Below are 20,570 nucleotides of genomic sequence, written 5' to 3' on the forward strand. Positions count from 1 at the left end.
ACAGTTTGTTATATAAACTGATAATGTCTGGGACAGTTTGTTATATAAACTGATAATGTAGCGGACAGTTTGTTATATAAACTGATAATGTCTGGGACAGTTTGTTATATACACTGATAATGTAGGGGACCGTTTGTTATATAAACCGATAATGTAGGGGACAGTTTGTTATATAAACTGATCATGTCTGGGACAGATTGTTATATAAACTGATAATGTCTGGGACAGTTTGTTATGTAAACTGATAATGTAGGGGACAGTTTGTTATATAAACTGATCATGTCTGGGACAGTTTGTTATATAAACAGATAATGTCTGGGGCAGTTTGTTATATAAACTGATCATGTAGTGGACAGTTTGTTTTATAAACTGAAAATGTAGGGGACCGTTTGTTATATAAACTGATAATGTAGGGGACCGTTTGTTATATAAACTGATCATGTCTGGGACAGTTTGTTATATAAACTGATCATGTCTAGGACAGTTTGTTATATAAACTGATAATGTAGGGGACAGTTTGTTATATAAACTGATCATGTCTGGGACAGTTTGTTATATAAACAGATAATGTCTGGGGCAGTTTGTTATATAAACTGATAATGTAGGGGACAGTTTGTTATATAAACTGATCATGTAGGGGACAGTTTGTTTTATAAACTGAAAATGTAGGGGACCGTTTGTTATATAAACTGATCATGTCTGGGACAGATTGTTATATAAACTGATAATGTCTGGGACAGTTTGTTATGTAAACTGATAATGTAGGGGACAGTTTGTTATATAAACTGATAATGTAGGGGACAGTTTGTTATGTAAACTGATAATGTAGGGGACAGTTTGTTATGTAAACTGATAATGTAGGGGACAGCTTGTTATATAAACTGATAATGTAGGGGACAGTTTGTTATATAAACTGATAATGTAGGGGACAGTTTGTTATGTAAACTGATAATGTAGGGGACAGTTTGTTATGTAAACTGATAATGTAGGGGACAGTTTGTTATATAAACTGATAATGTAGGGGACAGTTTGTTATGTAAACTGATAATGTAGGGGACAGTTTGTTATGTAAACTGATAATGTAGGGGACAGTTTGTTATGTAAACTGATAATGTAGGGGACAGTTTGTTATATAAACTGATAATGTAGGGGACAGTTTGTTATGTAAACCGATAATGTCTGGGACAGTTTGTTATATAAACTGATAATGTAGGGGACAGTTTGTTATGTAAACTGATAATGTAGGGGACAGTTTATATAAACCGATAATGTCTGGGACAGTTTGTTATATAAACCGATAATGTAGGGGACAGTTTATATAAACTGATAATGTAGGGGACAGTTTGTTATATAAACCGATAATGTCTGGGACAGTTTGTTATATAAACTGATAATGTAGGGGACAGTTTGTTATGTAAACCGATAATGTCTGGGACAGTTTGTTATATAAACTGATAATGTAGGGGACAGTTTGTTATGTAAACTGATAATGTAGGGGACAGTTTGTTATATACACCGATAATGTAGGGGACAGTTTATATAAACTGATAATGTAGGGGACAGTTTGTTATATAAACTGATAATGTAGGGGACAGTTTGTTATATAAACTGATCATGTAGGGGACAGTTTGTTATATAAACTGATCATGTAGGGGACAGTTTGTTATATAAACTGATAATGTCTGGGACAGTTTGTTATGTAAACCGATAATGACTGGGACAGTTTGTTATATAAACTGATAATGTAGGGGACAGTTTGTTATATAAACTGATAATGTCTGGGACAGTTTGTTATATAAACTGATAATGTAGGGGACAGTTTGTTATGTAAACCGATAATGTCTGGGACAGTTTGTTATATAAACTGATAATGTAGGGGACAGTTTGTTATGTAAACCGATAATGTCTGGGACAGTTTGTTATGTAAACCGATAATGTCTGGGACAGTTTGTTATATAAACTGATAATGTAGGGACAGTTTGTTATGTAAACTGATAATGTAGGGGACAGTTTATATAAACCGATAATGTCTGGGACAGTTTGTTATATAAACTGATAATGTAGGGGACAGTTTGTTATGTAAACTGATAATGTAGGGGACAGTTTGTTATATAAACTGATAATGTAGGGGACAGTTTGTTATATAAACTGATAATGTAGGGGACAGTTTGTTATGTAAACTGATAATGTAGGGGACAGTTTGTTATATAAACTGATAATGTAGGGGACAGTTTGTTATATAAACTGATAATGTAGGGGACAGTTTGTTATGTAAACTGATAATGTAGGGGACAGTTTGTTATGTAAACTGATAATGTAGGGGACAGTTTGTTATATAAACTGATAATGTAGGGGACAGTTTGTTATATAAACTGATAATGTAGGGGACAGTTTGTTATGTAAACTGATAATGTAGGGGACAGTTTGTTATGTAAACTGATAATGTAGGGGACAGCTTGTTATATAAACTGATAATGTAGGGGACAGTTTGTTATATAAACTGATAATGTAGGGGACAGTTTGTTATGTAAACTGATAATGTAGGGGACAGTTTGTTATGTAAACTGATAATGTAGGGGACAGTTTGTTATATAAACTGATAATGTAGGGGTCAGTTTGTTATATAAACTGATAATGTAGGGGACAGTTTGTTATGTAAACTGATAATGTAGGGGACAGTTTGTTATGTAAACTGATAATGTAGGGGACAGTTTGTTATATAAACTGATAATGTAGGGGACAGTTTGTTATGTAAACCGATAATGTCTGGGACAGTTTGTTATATAAACTGATAATGTAGGGGACAGTTTGTTATGTAAACTGATAATGTAGGGGACAGTTTATATAAACCGATAATGTCTGGGACAGTTTGTTATATAAACCGATAATGTAGGGGACAGTTTATATAAACTGATAATGTAGGGGACAGTTTGTTATATAAACCGATAATGTCTGGGACAGTTTGTTATATAAACTGATAATGTAGGGGACAGTTTGTTATGTAAACCGATAATGTCTGGGACAGTTTGTTATATAAACTGATAATGTAGGGGACAGTTTGTTATGTAAACTGATAATGTAGGGGACAGTTTGTTATATAAACCGATAATGTAGGGGACAGTTTATATAAACTGATAATGTAGGGGACAGTTTGTTATATAAACCGATAATGTAGGGGACAGTTTGTTATATAAACTGATAATGTCTGGGACAGTTTGTTATGTAAACTGATAATGTAGGGGACAGTTTATATAAACCGATAATGTAGGGGACAGTTCAGCCTACTTCCTCACATCAGCAGAGTGCAGATTTTATTATTTTAGACTGCAGCGCTTCAATAATTTAAGCCTCTAAGTGGCTCATAGCACAAACACATTGGGGTCTGGGGTCTGGGCTGGGGTCTGGGCTCTGGGCTGGGGTCTGGGCTGGGGTCTGGGGTCTGGGGTCTGGGCTGGGGTCTGGGGTCTGGGATGGGGTCTGGGGTCTGGGATGGGGTCTGGGCTGGGGTCTGGAGTCTGGGACGGGGTCTGGGGTCTGGGCTGGGGTCTGGGCTTGGGTCTGGGGTCTGGGCTGGGGTCTGGGCTGGGGTCTGGGGTCTGGGGTCTGGGTTTGGGTCTAGGCTGGGGTCTGGGCTGGGGTCTAGGCTGGGGTCTAGGGTCTGGGCTCTGGGGTCTGGGCTGGGGTTTAGGCTGGGGTCTAGGCTGGGGTCTGGGCTGGGTTCTGGGTTTGAGGCTACATAAGGAATAGTTCTCAGAACATACCAGACCATCTCCCTCTGCTATTTTCCCTCTAAAGTATGTTTGCATAGGAGTTCCTTAGTTTAGAGTAACATAAAGCAATCTCTATGGGCTTGTTATCTTCCGTCCAAAAATACTAAACATTTGACTTGACTATCGTTTTTCTGCTTTGCTCCAGAAGGAACAATGTTGCTAGTGAATGAGCAGTCTCTTTAATAGGACCTACTGCTCACCTACCTTATCTTGTTCTCCCTCTATCTCTCTCTCTCTCTCCATCTCTCCTCTCCTGTGCTCTCCTGCCCCTCTCTTTCCCTCCCTCTCCCTCTCTCTGTCCCTCTCTCTGTCCCTCTCTCTTCTCTCCCGTGCTCTCCTGCCCCTCTCTCTCCTGCCCCTCTCTTTCCCTCCCTCTCCCTCTCTCCATCTCTATGTCCCTCTCTCTTCTCTCCCGTGCTCTCCTGCTCCTCTCTCTCCTGCCCCTTTCTCTCCTGCCTCTCTCTCTCACTCTCCCTCCTTTCCCTCTCCCCTTGCTCTCTCTCCTCCCAGAGAGCAAGTTTGCAGAGAGTGTCGGGTCCAGTTGTCTGTCTGCGGCCCGTCTCAGTGCCTACCTCCCTCAGAGCAGCCACGACTCCGCAAACTACAATAATAACCAGCTAGAGAACAACCAGGCCACTGCGAAGATGGCGACGTTACAGCTCAACAACTGCAGCTCAAATTCTGTAAGTTCTTTGTCTATATATTCTGTCTGTATATTGTGTTAATGGATTAAATATTCTGTCTGTAAATTGTGTTTTGGACTATATATTATTGTGGCAGCATCATGTCACCAAGTCAAATTCCTGGTGCATGTACAGTACACTACCACTCAAAAGGTTGGGGTCACTTAGAAATGTCCTTGTTTTTGAAAGAAAAGCACATTTTTTGTCCATTAAAATAACATCAAATTGATCATAAATACAGTGTAGACATTGTTAATGTTGTAAATGACTATTGTAGCTGGAAACGGCTGATTTTTAATGGAATATCTACATAGGTGTACAGAGGCCCATTATCAGCAACCATCACTCCTGTGTTCCAATGGCACATTGTGTTGGATTAATCCAAGTTTATAATTTTAAAATGCTAACTGATCATTAGAGAACCCTTTTGTAATTATTTTAGCACAGCTGAAAACTGTTGTCCTGATTTGAAGAAGCAATAAAACTGGCCTTCTTTTAGACTAGTTGAGTATCTGGAGCATCAGCATTTGTGGGTTCGATTACAGGCTCAAAATGGCCAGAAACAAAGAACTTTCTTCTGAAACTCGTCAGTCTATTCTTGTTCTGAGAAATTAATGCTATTCCATGTGAGAAATTGCCAAGAAACTGAAGATCTCGTACAACGCTGTGATCTACTCCCTTCACAGAAAAGCGCAAACTGTCTCTAACCAGAATAGAAAGAGGAGTGGGAGGCCCCGGTGCACAACTGAGCAAGAGGATGCTGGCCTAGAGTTCCTCTGTCCAGTGTCTGTGTTCTTTTGCCCATCTTAATCTTTTCTTTTTATTGGCCAGTCTGAGATATGGCTTTTTGTTTGCAACACAATGTGCCATTGGAACACAGGAGTGAAGGTTGCTGATAATGTGCCTCTGTACACCTATGTAGATATTTCATATTAAAAATCAGCCATTTCCAGCTACAATAGTCATTCACAACATTAACAATGTCTACACTGTATTTCTGATCAATTTGATGTTATTTTATTGGACAAGAAATGTGATTTTCTTTCAAAAACAAGGACATTTCTATGTGACCCCAACCTTTTGAGTGGTAGTGTACATGTACATGGGGAATGAACGTGGGGATTCTGACACCTTACAGCTCAACAACTACAGCCAGATGATCCCCTGTTGTACCACATCTTCCTCCTCCACAACATCATCATCATCGTCATCCGTCCCATTCTCCGCCCCCCGGTTGGTCCGAGCCGGGCTCCCCTCGCCGCTCGACACCGACCTCCACTTCCATCCAGTCCGTGGCCCGGACGTCATCCTGTCAGCTGATCGCTCTGCAGCGTGTATCCACTTCCTTGAGTCTTCGAGGACTCTGGTGTTCTCAGATCGCCCCCTAAGGGTCAGGGAGACGCTCTACGTCGAGGTCGGTCATCTCGGCCTGCCCTACTTCGGGGCGCTCCTTTTCGGACTGACCTCCTGCGATCCGGGGTCCCTCCATGCTGGGGAACTTCCTGCCGACCCAGAGGTTCTGCTGGACAGGAAGGAGTACTGGGTGGTGTACCGCGGCTTCCCCATGCCCTGCTCCGGGGACGTTATGTCCTTCAGCCTGACACCCAGCGGTGAGGTGCATCATGGGGTCAACGGGGCGTCCAGAGGGAGGCTGCTGTGTGTCGATTCATCACAGAAACTCTGGGCCTTCTTTACCCTGCATGGAGCGGTCAACAGACTCAGGATTCTGGGTAGGTTATTCACATACACTATAAAAAATGAAAATATCACATGTACACAAGTATTCAGACCCTTTACTCAGTACTTTGTTGAAGCACCTTTGGTAGCGATTACAGCCTTGAGTCTTCTTGGGTATGATGTTACAAGCTTGACACACCTGTATTTGGGGAGTTTCTCCCATTCCTCTCTGTAGATCCTCTCAAGCTCTGTCAGGTTGGATGGGGAGCATCACTGCACAGCTATTTTCAGGTCTCTCCAGAGATGTTCGATTGAGTTCAAGTCCGGGCTCTGGCTGGGCCACTCAAGGACATTCAGAGACTTGTCCCGAAGCCACTCCTGCGTTGTCTTGGCTTTGTGCTTAGGGTCGTTGTCATGTGCCTTTTACTGAGGAGTGGCTTCCATCTGGCCACTCTACCATAAAGGCCTGATTGGTGGAGTGCTGCAGAGATGGTTGTACTTCTGGAAGGTTCTCCCATCTCCTCAGAGGAACTCTGGAGCTCTGTCAGAGTGACCATCAGGTTCTTGGTCACCTCCTTGACCAAGGCCCTTCTCCCCCGATTGCTCAGTTTGGCCAGGCGGCCAGCTCCAGGAAGAGTCTTGGTGGTTCCAAACTTCTTCCATTTATTAAGAATGATTGAGGGCGCTGTCTTCTTGGGGACCTTCAATCCTGTCTCGGAGCTCTACGGACAATTCCTTTGACCTCATGGCTTGGTTTTTGCTGTTACATGCACTGTCAACTGTGGGACCTTATATAGACAGGTGTGTGCCTTTCCAAATCATGTCCAAATCAATAGAATTTACCACAGGTGGACTCTAATCAAGTTGTAGAAACATCTCAAGGATCATCAATGGAAGCAGGATGCACCTGAGCTCAATTCTGAGTCTTATAGCAAAAGGTCTGAATACTTATGTAAATAAGGAATCTGTTATTTATTTGTTATAAATTTGTTAAAATTTCTTTAAACCTGTTATCACTCTGTCATTATGGGGTATTGTTTGTAGATTGATGAGGATTTTTTAATTTATTTAATCCATTTTAGAATAAGGCTGGAACGTAACAACATTTGGAAAATTGAATTATTACGAAGGCACTGCATACTATATCATATAGATACTGTATATAAATCGAATACTCATCACAGACACTCTGGGCCTTCTTTACCCTGCGTGGAGACCTCAACAGACTCAGCCCAGCAATGTTTTCAGTATATCATCAGAAAAATCCTATACCCATACTGAATGCTTGTACCATATGTGTTATGTAATGGACAAAGTACTGGTCAGAAAGTGTACCAGTACACAGTAGTCGCACCCTCAGCTTCCTGGATCCCAACAATCCCTTCAGTTCCCAGTTCTCTTTTTCCTTCTTTCCCAGACACAGAGGAATGCTGGTGCGTAGTGATGACGCTCCCATGGTCCTCTCTGTTCCCCTCTGGGTTATTTTAGGATGTGACTTATCTGCCCTCTCCCACCAACTGCTCCCCTTATAAACCCTCTCTCTCTCTCTCTCTCTCTCTCTCTCTCTCTCTCTCTCTCTCTCTCTCTCTCTCTCTCTGTCTCTCTCTCTCTCTCTCTCTCTCTCTCTCTCTCTGATGAATTACAGCTCCCTAGAGGCTTTATAACAGTGTACAAATGACTCCTTTAAAATGTTTGAAATCTAGCTGTCTGATTACATAATAATACACATATCTGATGTAGTGTTATTAGCTATTGTATGATTTACTGAACAGATTAGTTATGTGATATAATGACTTACTGCTGTAGTTTTATGGCTAACGCTGTTCGCCGTAACAATGTTTATCAGTGATGACCACCTCGTAACGCTCATCACCCACGATGCAGTTCACCAGTCTGTCATCGCTCTGTTTGCTGTTCTGTACCATCAGAGATTGCAACACACTGTCTTATAGCTGTACTGAGATTAGGTCTCTCTTGAAAAAAGAGATGTAACTCTCTCTTCTAACCAAACTAGGATATAAAAAACAGTCTATATTTCTTTCCTTCTCTTGAAAAAAGAGATTTAATAATCTTGCAAAGTCTAAAGTTGTTCAAGTAGAATGTAACATGTGTTTGTGTCACAGAGACAAAGATTTTTTTTAAAATATGTATATAATGTATGGCCTGAATTCATTCTGATCAGCGGTAGCTCCCCGAGCGGTAGCGGTAGCTCCAATCACATTATAGAGTGCTTGACATTTAAAGGTAATTTCCCACTGAGCCAACATATGCAGTGCTTACTATAAACGTGGACTCCACAAACGCGGGGCGTGACAAAGCGCGACGGGATGTTTACTGCGTGTGTCTCTGTCGCTGTGTTCCAGGCACGCTCCAGTCCAGCCCTTCCTCCCCCTCCTCCCAGAGCAGTAGTAGCAGTAGTAGTCCAGACGACAGTGATTCTGACCTGGCCTTCAGCGTCAACAGATCCTCCTCCGAGTCCTCCCTGGGTGAGTTACACGCACGTCACCACACACACATGACTTTGAAGGCTCTATAGTATCTGTTATAAACTGACTTTATGAAGGCTCTATAGTATCTGTTATAAACTGACTTTATGAAGGCTCTATGTAGCTGTTATAAACTGACTTTATGAAGGCTCTATGTAGCTGTTATAAACTGACTTTATGAAGGCTCTATGTAGCTGTTATAAACTGACTTTATGAAGGCTCTATGTAGCTGTTATAAACTGACTTTATGAAGGCTCTATGTAGCTGTTATAAACTGACTTTCGGAAGGCTCTGTGTAGCTGTTATAAACTGACTTTATGAAGGCTCTATGTAGCTGTTATAAACTGACTTTATGAAGGCTCTATGTAGCTGTTATAAACTGACTTTATGAAGGCTCTATGTAGCTGTTATAAACTGACTTTATGAAGGCTCTATGTAGCTGTTATAAACTGACTTTATGAAGGCTCTATGTAGCTGTTATAAACTGACTTTAGGAAGGCTCTGTGTAGCTGTTATAAACTGACTTTATGAAGGCTCTATGTAGCTGTTATAAACTGACTTTATGAAGGCTCTATGTAGCTGTTATAAACTGACTTTATGAAGGCTCTATAGTATCTGTTATAAACTGACTTTATGAAGGCTCTATGTAGCTGTTATAAACTGACTTTATGAAGGCTCTATGTAGCTGTTATAAACTGACTATGAAGGCTCTATGTAGCTGTTATAAACTGACTATGAAGGCTCTATGTAGCTGTTATAAACTGACTTTAGGAAGGCTCTATGTAGCTGTTATAAACTGACTTTAGGAAGGCTCTATGTAGCTGTTATAAACTGACTTTATGAAGGCTCTATGTAGCTGTTATAAACTGACTTTATGAAGGCTCTATGTAGCTGTTATAAACTAACTTTATGAAGGCTCTATGTAGCTGTTATAAACTGACTTTATGAAGGCTCTATGTAGCTGTTATAAAACTCAACAAGTTGCTGTTCATTTGAAGTAGTTTAAAAAAAATCTTTCCCAGAGCCTCCTCTCATTCTAACACCTCTCCTATCTCCATCTCCTCCTCAGTGACGGCCCCCAGCTCCCCTCTCAGCCCCCCTGTCTCCCCCACGCTGTCTTCCCCACCCTGTCTCCCCCACCCTGTCTCCCCCACCCTGTCTGCCCCAGAGCTGCCCTCTGGTGGTAAGAACGGGGAGTGCACCGTCTGTTTCGACCAGGAAGTGGACACAGTCATCTACACCTGCGGTCACATGTGTCTGTGTAACAACTGTGGGCTAAAGCTGAAGAGACAGGTCAATGCCTGCTGTCCTATCTGCCGCAGGCCCATTAAAGACGTCATCAAGACATACAGACCATGAGGGGACTGGGACATTACTGCAGCAGGCATTGTCTAGAGCAGGGATATACAACTCTGACCCTACGACATCCAGAGTACTGCTGGTTTCCTGTTCTACGTGATAATTCAGCGCACACCTGTTGTCCCAGGTCTAAATCAGTCCTTGATTAGAGGGGAATATTTATTTTTTTAAAGAAGTGGAACTGGCTTTGAGGTCCAGATTTATATTTGAGGGCTATAGAGACAGACTGGACACCATTTCAACAGGCCCATCAAGGTCCTCATTAAGCCGTCCATGAGAGGAGAAACTACTGGGACAGGCAGGCAGGGCTCTGTCTCCACCCCAGAGACGTCTCTTACCAAACTGGACACTCTACACTACAGCAGGTCCATCAAGGACCTCCCTCATCAAGACATATTGGCCCTGATAGACTGGACACACTGCAGCAGGCAGGCAGACTCTCTCTCTCTCTCTACTCGTCTCTCTACTCGTCTCTCTCTACTCGAGTCTCTCTCTACTCGTCTCTCTACTCGTCTCTCTCTCTACTCGTCTCTCTCTCTACTCGTCTCTCTACTCGTCTCTCTCTACTCGAGTCTCTCTCTACTCGTCTCTCTACTCGTCTCTCTACTCGTCTCTCTCTCTACTCGTCTCTCTCTCTACTCGTCTCTCTCTACTCGAGTCTCTCTCTACTCGTCTCTCTACTCGTCTCTCTACTCGTCTCTCTACTCGTCTCTCTACTCGTCTCTCTACTCGTCTCTCTCTCTACTCGTCTCTCTCTACTCGTCTCTCTCTCTACTCGTCTCTCTCTACTCGAGTCTCTCTCTACTCGTCTCTCTACTCGTCTCTCTCTCTACTCGTCTCTCTACTAGTCTCTCTCTACTCGTCTCTCTCTCTACTCGTCTCTCTCTACTCGTCTCTCTCTACTCGTCTCTCTCTACTCGTCTCTCTCTACTCGTCTCTCTACTCGTCTCTCTCTCTACTCGTCTCTCTCTCTACTCGTCTCTCTCTCTACTCGTCTCTCTCTCTCTCTCTCTCTACTCGTCTCTCTCTCTACTCGTCTCTCTCTCTACTCGAGTCTCTCTCTCTCTCTCTCTCTCTCTCTCTCTCTCTCTCTCTCTCTCTCTCTCTCTCTCTCATAGCTGAGGGTGGCAGGGCTTTCTTCTCATGTCTGTCTGTCACAGGGTTTTCTAACTGTGTGGTTTTAACCTTTCACGTGTTGGAAGGACAGCTGAGGGGACTCTTCTGTGAGTCACCACTCTGCCAAATACCTTCTATCTGTGTGCCTTAGACAATGTCTGTCAAATGTCTTCATGTCCAAGTTCTAAATATGATGGCAATCCTATTTGTAAATGAAGGTGTTGTGGGATTAATGAAGAAACACATTGGTCACTGCAGACAGTTTATGTAATGTTTCTAAATGAGAAAAATATAGAACCTTTTATGTTGGCGAATTGTTCAGGGCTTTTTACTATGAAGAGAAGGATGTTTGAACAAGACATGTAGAATGTTATTAAATGGAACGTGCTGTACAGATATCTCCTTATTAAATGGAACGTGCTGTACAGATGTCTCCTTATTAAATGGAACGTGCTGTACAGATGTCTCCTTATTTAATGGAACGTGCTGTACAGATGTCTCCTTATTAAATGGAACGTGCTGTACAGGTGTCTCCTTATTAAATGGAACGTGCTGTACAGATGTCTCCTTATTAAATGGAACGTGCTGTACAGATGTCTCCTTATTTAATGGAACGTGCTGTACAGATATCTCCTTATTTAATGGAACGTGCTGTACAGATGTCTCCTTATTAAATGGAACGTGCTGTACAGATGTCTCCTTATTAAATGGAACGTGTTGTACAGATATCTCCTTATTAAATGGAACGTGCTGTAGAGATGTCTCCTTATTTAATGGAACGTGCTGTACAGATGTCTCCTAATTAAATGGAACGTGCTGTACAGATGTCTCCTTATTAAATGGAACGTGCTGTACAGATGTCTCCTTATTTAATGGAACGTGCTGTACAGATGTCTCCTTATTAAATGGAACGTGCTGTACAGATGTCTCCTTATTTAATGGAACGTGCTGTACAGATGTCTCCTAATTAAATGGAACGTGCTGTACAGATGTCTCCTTATTAAATGGAACGTGCTGTACAGATATCTCCTTATTAAATGGAACGTGTTGTACAGATATCTCCTTATTAAATGGAACGTGCTGTACAGATATCTCCTTATTAAATGGAACGTGTTGTACAGATGTCTCCTTATTAAATGGAACGTGCTGTACAGATATCTCCTTATTAAATGGAACGTGCTGTACAGATGTCTCCTTATTTAATGGAACGTGCTGTACAGATATCTCCTTATTTAATGGAACGTGCTGTACAGATGTCTCCTTATTTAATGGAACGTGCTGTACAGATGTCTCCTTATTAAATGGAACGTGCTGTACAGATATCTCCTTATTAAATGGAACGTGTTGTACAGATGTCTCCTTATTAAATGGAACGTGCTGTACAGATATCTCCTTATTTAATGGAACGTGTTGTACAGATGTCTCCTTATTAAATGGAACGTGCTGTACAGATGTCTCCTTATTTAATGGAACGTGCTGTACAGATATCTCCTTATTTAATGGAACGTGCTGTACAGATGTCTCCTTATTTAATGGAACGTGCTGTACATTGTATGCGGATGTCTCCTTATTAAGTATAAGTACAGAGTATACAGATGTCTCCTTATAGTGCCCTACGCTGGTCAAAGGTAACACACTATATAGGGAATAGGGTGCCATTTGAGCCACAGTCTTATTCTGTGGTGTGCTAAAATGTAAAGGTGCTCTCTCTGGCCCCGTTTAGACCTGGTGCTTTGTCCTGATCCCTCTGGCCCCGTTTATACCTGGTGCTTTGTCCTGGTCCCTCTGGCCCCGTTTATACCTGGTGCTTTGTCCTGATCTCTCTGGCCCCGTTTATACCTGGTGCTTTGTCCTGGTCTGTTCTACATTCTGATTGTGCCCATATTTACAGAAATATGTCTACACAAAGTATTAAAAGTGTCTGTTATCCATCCACTGTCTGCATTGTGATCACATTTCCTGGTCCCTTCATTTAGGCAAATTATTTCAAAGCGATTCTTTCAAAATAATATTTATTTATTGCAAGACACAAATGTAATCAGTCAATGATGCCACCGGTCAATGATTTTAGGGGCCAGAATATTTATGATTTAAATGTTTTTTTCTGTCCAGATCTGTCTACACTTGTACGATATCCAGACACAATGTGTGTCTGACTACCTCTGGAGGTAATCAAAAAGATCTGATCACAATGAGATCACAATGTGTCCTTTGTTATGTCTACACCGGTCCCCCCCAAAAAATGTGTGCACAATCAGAATGTGGACAAGATCAGAACCAAGGACACATGTTAGAACCAGATATAGAACAAGGCTTCTGTGAGAGGAAAGAGACAGGATGCATTTAGGTGAATTCACCCCTAGGGGGCAGTCTCTGCATTGAGAAGTCATAACCATCCTAAGTCAAGAGACATCACTATGGCAATCACAACATTTCACTTGACCTTTTGTATTTTAAAAGAACATTGTTTTCCATTCGCACTTTACCTTTGTAGAAATCTTAACGACTAAACAAAAAGGACAACCAGACGTCATGGTTTCTGCAGAACCAGTTCCTCCACATTTCAGCCCGTCATCCAGAACCTTCCGGTCGACAAGGAAACGACAACAACCTTCCCAGGTTGAAGCTCATTGGACGTAGCAGACAGTAACAAAAATAAGAAGACTGTATAAAATGTTTTTAAATGGAGAAAGACAGAACCCGTATGTTGGCTTCTTGTTCAGGGCGTTTTACTATGAAAATACAGAGCCATCAGGAAGTACTCATTCCCCTTGACTTATTCCATGTTTTGTTACAGCCTGCATTGTTACACTGAATAGACTGAATTCCAAATTGATTTCAGGCTGGTGGGAGGGGGGCGGGGGGGGGGGGACGGCTCATAATAATGTCTGGAATGGAGTGAACGGAACAGTATCAAATGCATGCTAATTCCGTTGCAGCATCACAATGAGCCATTAAAGTGCCAGCAGCAAACCCCTGGGTAGAACAGAGCAGGGGGAGAGTAGCAGAGACGCTGTATAGGTCTGTAGGTAGAGATGCTGTATAGGTCTGTAGGTAGAGATGCTGTATAGGTCTGTAGGTGGAGATGCTGTATAGGTCTGTAGGTAGAGATGCTGTATAGGTCTGTAGGTGGAGATGCTGTATAGGTCTGTAGGTAGAGATGCTGTATAGGTCTGTAGGTAGAGATGCTGTATAGGTCTGTAGGTAGAGATGCTGTATAGGTCTGTAGGTGGAGATGCTGTATAGGTCTGTAGGCGGAGATGCTGTATAGGTGGAGATGCTGTATAGGTCTGTAGGTGGAGATGCTGTATAGGTCTGTAGGAAGAGATGCTGTATAGGTCTGTAGGTAGAGATGCTGTATAAGTCTGTAGGTGGAGATGCTGTATAGGTCTGTAGGTGGAGATGCTGTATAGGTCTGTAGGTAGAGATGCTGTATAGGTCTGTAGGTAGAGATGCTGTACAGGTCTGTAGGTGGAGATGCTGTATAGGTCTGTAGGAAGAGATGCTGTATAGGTCTGTAGGTAGAGATGCTGTATAGGTCTGTAGGTGGAGATGCTGTATAGGTCTGTAGGTAGAGATGCTGTATAGGTCTGTAGGTAGAGATGCTGTATAGGTCTGTAGGTAGAGATGCTGTATAGGTCTGTAGGAAGAGATGCTGTATAGGTCTGTAGGAAGAGATGCTGTATAGGTCTGTAGGAAGAGATGCTGTATAGGTCTGTAGGTAGAGATGCTGTATAGGTCTGTAGGTAGAGATGCTGTATAGGTCTGTAGGTAGAGATGCTGTATAGGTCTGTAGGTAGAGATGCTGTATAGGTCTGTAGGTAGAGATGCTGTATAGGTCTGTAGGTGGAGATGCTGTATAGGTCTGTAGGCGGAGATGCTGTATAGGTGGAGATGCTGTATAGGTCTGTAGGTGGAGATGCTGTATAGGTCTGTAGGAAGAGATGCTGTATAGGTCTGTAGGTAGAGATGCTGTATAAGTCTGTAGGTGGAGATGCTGTATAGGTCTGTAGGTGGAGATGCTGTATAGGTCTGTAGGTAGAGATGCTGTATAGGTCTGTAGGTAGAGATGCTGTACAGGTCTGTAGGTGGAGATGCTGTATAGGTCTGTAGGAAGAGATGCTGTATAGGTCTGTAGGTAGAGATGCTGTATAGGTCTGTAGGTGGAGATGCTGTATAGGTCTGTAGGTAGAGATGCTGTATAGGTCTGTAGGTAGAGATGCTGTATAGGTCTGTAGGTAGAGATGCTGTATAGGTCTGTAGGTGGAGATGCTGTATAGGTCTGTAGGCGGAGATGCTGTATAGGTGGAGATGCTGTATAGGTCTGTAGGTGGAGATGCTGTATAGGTCTGTAGGAAGAGATGCTGTATAGGTCTGTAGGAAGAGATGCTGTATAGGTCTGTAGGAAGAGATGCTGTATAGGTCTGTAGGTAGAGATGCTGTATAGGTCTGTAGGTAGAGATGCTGTATAGGTCTGTAGGTAGAGATGCTGTATAGGTCTGTAGGTGGAGATGCTGTATAGGTCTGTAGGTGGAGATGCTGTATAGGTCTGTAGGTAGAGATGCTGTATAGGTCTGTAGGCAGAGATGCTGTATAGGTCTGTAGGAAGAGATGCTGTATAGGTCTGTAGGCAGAGATGCTGTATAGGTCTGTAGGCAGAGATGCTGTATAGGTCTGTAGGCAGAGATGCTGTATAGGTCTGTAGGCAGAAATGCTGTATAGGTCTGTAGGTAGAGGTGCTGTATAGGTCTGTAGGTGGAGATGCTGTATAGGTCTGTAGGTGGAGATGCTGTATAGGTCTGTAGGTGGAGATGCTGTATAGGTCTGTAGGCGGAGATGCTGTATAGGTCTGTAGGTGGAGATGCTGTATAGGTCTGTAGGAGGAGATGCTGTATAGGTCTGTAGGTAGAGATGCTGTATAGGTCTGTAGGTGGAGATGCTGTATAGGTCTGTAGGCGGAGATGCTGTATAGGTCTGTAGGCGGAGATGCTGTATAGGTCTGTAGGCGGAGATGCTGTATATGTCTGTAGGTGGAGATGCTGTATAGGTCTGTAGGAAGAGATGCTGTATAGGTCTGTAGGAAGAGATGCTGTATAGGTCTGTAGGAAGAGATGCTGTATAGGTCTGTAGGCAGAGATGCTGTATAGGTCTGTAGGCAGAGATGCTGTATAGGTCTGTAGGTAGAGGTGCTGTATAGGTCTGTAGGTGGAGATGCTGTATAGGTCTGTAGGTGGAGATGCTGTATAGGTCTGTAGGTAGAGATGCTGTATAGGTCTGTAGGCGGAGATGCTGTATAAGTCTGTAGGCGGAGATGCTGTATAGGTCTGTAGGTGGAGATGCTGTATAGGTCTGTAGGTGGAGATGCTGTATAGGTCTGTAGGTGGAGATGCTGTATAGGTCTGTAGGTAGAGGTGCTGTATAGGTCTGTAGGTAGAGATGCTGTATAGGTCTGTAGGTAGAGATGCTGTATAGGTCTGTAGGTAGAGATGCTGTATAGGTCTGTAGGTGGAGATGCTGTATAGGTCTGTAGGTGGAGGTGCTGTATAGGTCTGTAGGTAGAGATGCTGTATAGGTCTGTAGGTAGAGATGCTGTATAGGTCTGTAGGTAGAGATGCTGTATAGGTGGAGATGCTGTATAGGTCTGTAGGTGGAGATGCTGTATAGGTCTGTAGGAAGAGATGCTGTATAGGTGGAGATGCTGTATAGGTCTGTAGGTGGAGATGCTGTATAGGTCTGTAGGTAGAGATGCTGTATAGGTCTGTAGGAAGAGATGCTGTATAGGTGGAGATGCTGTATAGGTCTGTAGGTGGAGATGCTGTATAGGTCTGTAGGCGGAGATGCTGTATAGGTGGAGATGCTGTATAGGTCTGTAGGTAGAGATGCTGTATAGGTCTGTAGGTAGAGATGCTGTATAGGTCTGTAGGTGGAGATGCTGTATAGGTCTGTAGGTAGAGATGCTGTATAGGTCTGTAGGTAGAGATGCTGTATAGGTCTGTAGGTGGAGATGCTGTATAGGTCTGTAGGAAGAGATGCTGTATAGGTCTGTAGGAAGAGATGCTATACAGTTCTTTAGGCAGAGATGCTGTATAGGTCTGTAGGTAGAGATGCTGTATAGGTCTGTAGGTAGAGATGCTGTATAGGTCTGTAGGAAGAGATGCTGTATAGGTCTGTAGGAAGAGATGCTGTATAGGTCTGTAGGAAGAGATGCTGTATAGGTCTGTAGGTGCAATGCAGATGGCAGTTCTAACTTTTTATTTTTGGTTATTTTATTTAACCTTTATTTAACTAGGCAAGCCAGTTAAGAATAAATTCTTATTTACAATGACGGCCTACCAAAAGGCAAAAGGCCTCCTGCGGGGACGAGGGCCTGGGATTAAAAATAAAAAAATAAATACAATATAAATATAGGACAAAACACACATCACAACAAGAGAGACAACACAACACTACATAAAGAGAGACCTAAGACAACAACACAGCATGGCAGCAACACAGCATGGCAGCAACACAGCATGGCAGCAACACAGCATGGCAGCAACACATGACAACACAGCATGGTAGCAACACAGCATGGTAGCAACACAGCATGACAACAACACAACATGGTAGCAACACAGCATGGTAGCAACACAGCATGACAACAACACAGCATGGTAGCAACACAGCATGGTAGCAACACAGCATGACAACAACACAACATGGTAGCAACACAGCATGGTAGCAACACAACATGACAACAACATAGTTTGATTGATGACTGACCATAACAAATCAAGTTTCACTTTCATTGTTTTCTTTGTAATGAGAGGTGAGGTAGTTTATACCAGTTCTTTGTGATGAGAGGTGAGGTAGTTAGTACCAGTTCTTTGTAATGAGAGGTGAGGTAGTTAGTACCAGTTCTTTGTAATGAGAGGTGAGGTAGTTCATACCACTTCTTTGTGATGAGAGGTGAGGTAGTTTATACCAGTTCTTTGTAATGAGAGGTGAGGTAGTTAGTACCAGTTCTTTGTAATGAGAGGTGAGGTAGTTAGTACCAGTTCTTTGTGATGAGAGGTGAGGTAGTTAGTACCAGTTCTTTGTGATGAGAGGTGAGGTAGTTAGTACCAGTTCTTTGTAATGAGAGGTGAGGTAGTTAGTACCAGTTCTTTGTAATGAGAGGTGAGGTAGTTAGTACCAGTTCTTTGTAATGAGAGGTGAGGTAGTTAGTACCAGTTCTTTGTAATGAGAGGTGAGGTAATTAGTACCAGTTCTTTGTAATGAGAGCTCTGAGTCGTCCTGGGTATGTCAGTATCAGCTCTGAGTCGTCCTGGGTATGTCTGTATCAGCTTTGCATATCTGGATTTGGAGTTTCCTCCAATTGTTCCATGCAGATTTTGTCAAGCTCTGTTAAATTAGATGGGGAGCGGCTGTGAACAGCAATCTTCAAGTATTTCCACAGGTTTTCAATGTGATTCAAGTCTGTGCTTTGGCTGGGCCACTCAAGGACTTTCACATTCTTGTTCTGAAGCCATTCCAGCATAGCTTTGGCTGTATGCTTGGAGTCATTGTCCTGTTGGAACGTAAATCTTTGCCCCAGTCTAAGGTCGTATGCACTCTGAAGCAGGTTCTCATCAAGGATTTGCCTGTATTTGGCTCCATTCATTGTTCCCTCTATCCTTACCAGTCTCCCAATCCCCTGCCACTGAAAAGCATCCCCATAGCATGATGCTGCCACCACCATGCTTCACGGTAGGGATGGTGTTAGGTGGGTGATGAGCTGTGCCTGGTATTCCAGACATAGCGCTTTGCATTCAGGCTAAAGAGTTAAAATCTTAGTCTCATCAGACCACAGAATATTTTGCCTTATGTCTTTCACATGCTGTCATGTACCTTTTTCTCAGAAGCGGTGTCCGTCTGGCCGCTCTTCCATAAAGCCCAGATTGGTGAAGTGCTATGGAGACTGTTGTCCTTCTGGCAGGTTCTCCCATCTCAGCCGTGGAACTCTGTAATTCTGTCAGAGTGGTCATTGGGTTCTTGGTCACCTCCTTGACCAAGGTCCTTCTTGCCCGGTAGCTCAGTTTGGTCGGACGGCCAGCTCTAGGCAAAGTCTGAGTAGTTCCATATTTTTTCCAATTTCTCAATGATGGAAACCACTATGTTCTCTGAAACTTCAACACTCTAGAACCCTTCCCCAGATATATGTTTCATCACAATTCTGTCTCAGAGATCTAAGGACAGTTCCATGGACTTCCTGGTATAGTTCCTGCTCTGGCAACTGTGGGACCTTATATCGACAGGTGTGTATTTCTTTCTAAATCGTGTCCAATAAATTGAATTGGCCACAGGTGGACTCACATCAAGTTGTTGTGACACCTCAAGGATGATCAAAGGAAATTGGATGCACCTGAACATAATTTGGTGTCATAGCAAATGGGTGTGAATACTTAGGTAAATTATATATTTCTGTATCTAATTTTTAATACAATCATTTAAAATATCTAAAAACATGGTTTTCACTTGGTCATTATGGGGTATTGTTTGTCAATGGGTTGAGAAAAAATATTTTATCCATTTTGAATTCAGGCTGGAAGAAAATATGAAATAAGTCAAGGGTTATGAACACTTTCTGAAGAAACTGTATATATATACTTTGAACCATTAAGGCAATCAATTACAAATGATTAATTCTGCACATAATAATTCTGCCATTAAAGAGGTGTCTATACGGAGTGAGAAATGTAGACAAGCCTCAACAAAACAGACATTTCAAGCAAAATTTCCAACAGGTCAAATCCTTGAGGTCACAGTAATGCTAATGGTGATGACGTTTACTTAGGGCTCTATTCAATCCACATCACAGAGGTTCAGCTTTTACAGCGTGATTGACATTTAGAGGCATAGCTCCTGCTGTAGCGGAGACGTTATGGTAAAACGCAGCGTATGTCGGATCAATTACCTTTATATTTCTAATCATGGAATCTGTAACACTGAAGGTAACCTGCCTAAACGACAACCGACCCGTGGCACTCACGTCTGTAGCCATGAAGAGCTTTGAAAAGCTGTTCATGACTCACATCAACACCATTTTCCCGGAAACCCTAGACCCACTCTAATTTGCATATCACCCCAACAGATGTTGCAATCACACTCCACACTGCCCTTTCCCACCTGGACAAAAGGAACACCTATGTGAGAATGCTGTTCATTGACTACAGCTGAGCGTTCAGCACCATAGTGCCCTCAAAGCTCATCACTAAGCTAAGGACTCTGGGACTAAACTCTTCCCTCTGCAACTGGATCCTGGACTTCCTGATGGGCCGCCCCCAGGAGCGGTAGAGATACTCTTAATGATCGGCTATGAAAAGCCAACTGACATTTACTCCTGAGGTGCTGACCTGCTGCACCCTCGATAACTACTATTATTCGACCATGCTGGTCATTGTTGGAGCAAACCATTAAGGAGAGCTCAGCATTAAATAAAGATAGGTCTAGTTGCTAGG

The 20,570-nt window shown here is 42.6% G+C and overlaps 1 protein-coding gene across 1 annotated transcript in view; it reads left to right on the forward strand.

Annotated features, from left to right (window-relative positions):
• neurl1b (neuralized E3 ubiquitin protein ligase 1B) overlaps positions 1–10,505 on the forward strand; it is a 47,720-nt gene extending 37,215 nt beyond the window's left edge. Inside the window, exons 4-7 of the mRNA XM_038994283.1 lie at positions 4,281–4,453; positions 5,592–6,183; positions 8,494–8,616; positions 9,686–10,505. Of these exons, the coding sequence (XP_038850211.1) occupies positions 4,281–4,453; positions 5,592–6,183; positions 8,494–8,616; positions 9,686–9,975 (1,178 nt within the window). The 3' untranslated portion in view covers positions 9,976–10,505. The remainder of the gene's footprint in view (positions 1–4,280; positions 4,454–5,591; positions 6,184–8,493; positions 8,617–9,685) is intronic.
• Positions 10,506–20,570: the final 10,065 nt, after the last annotated feature.

The sequence above is a fragment of the Salvelinus namaycush genome, chromosome 5 (assembly GCF_016432855.1).
Source record: "Salvelinus namaycush isolate Seneca chromosome 5, SaNama_1.0, whole genome shotgun sequence".
In the NCBI taxonomy this organism is placed as follows: domain Eukaryota; kingdom Metazoa; phylum Chordata; class Actinopteri; order Salmoniformes; family Salmonidae; genus Salvelinus; species Salvelinus namaycush.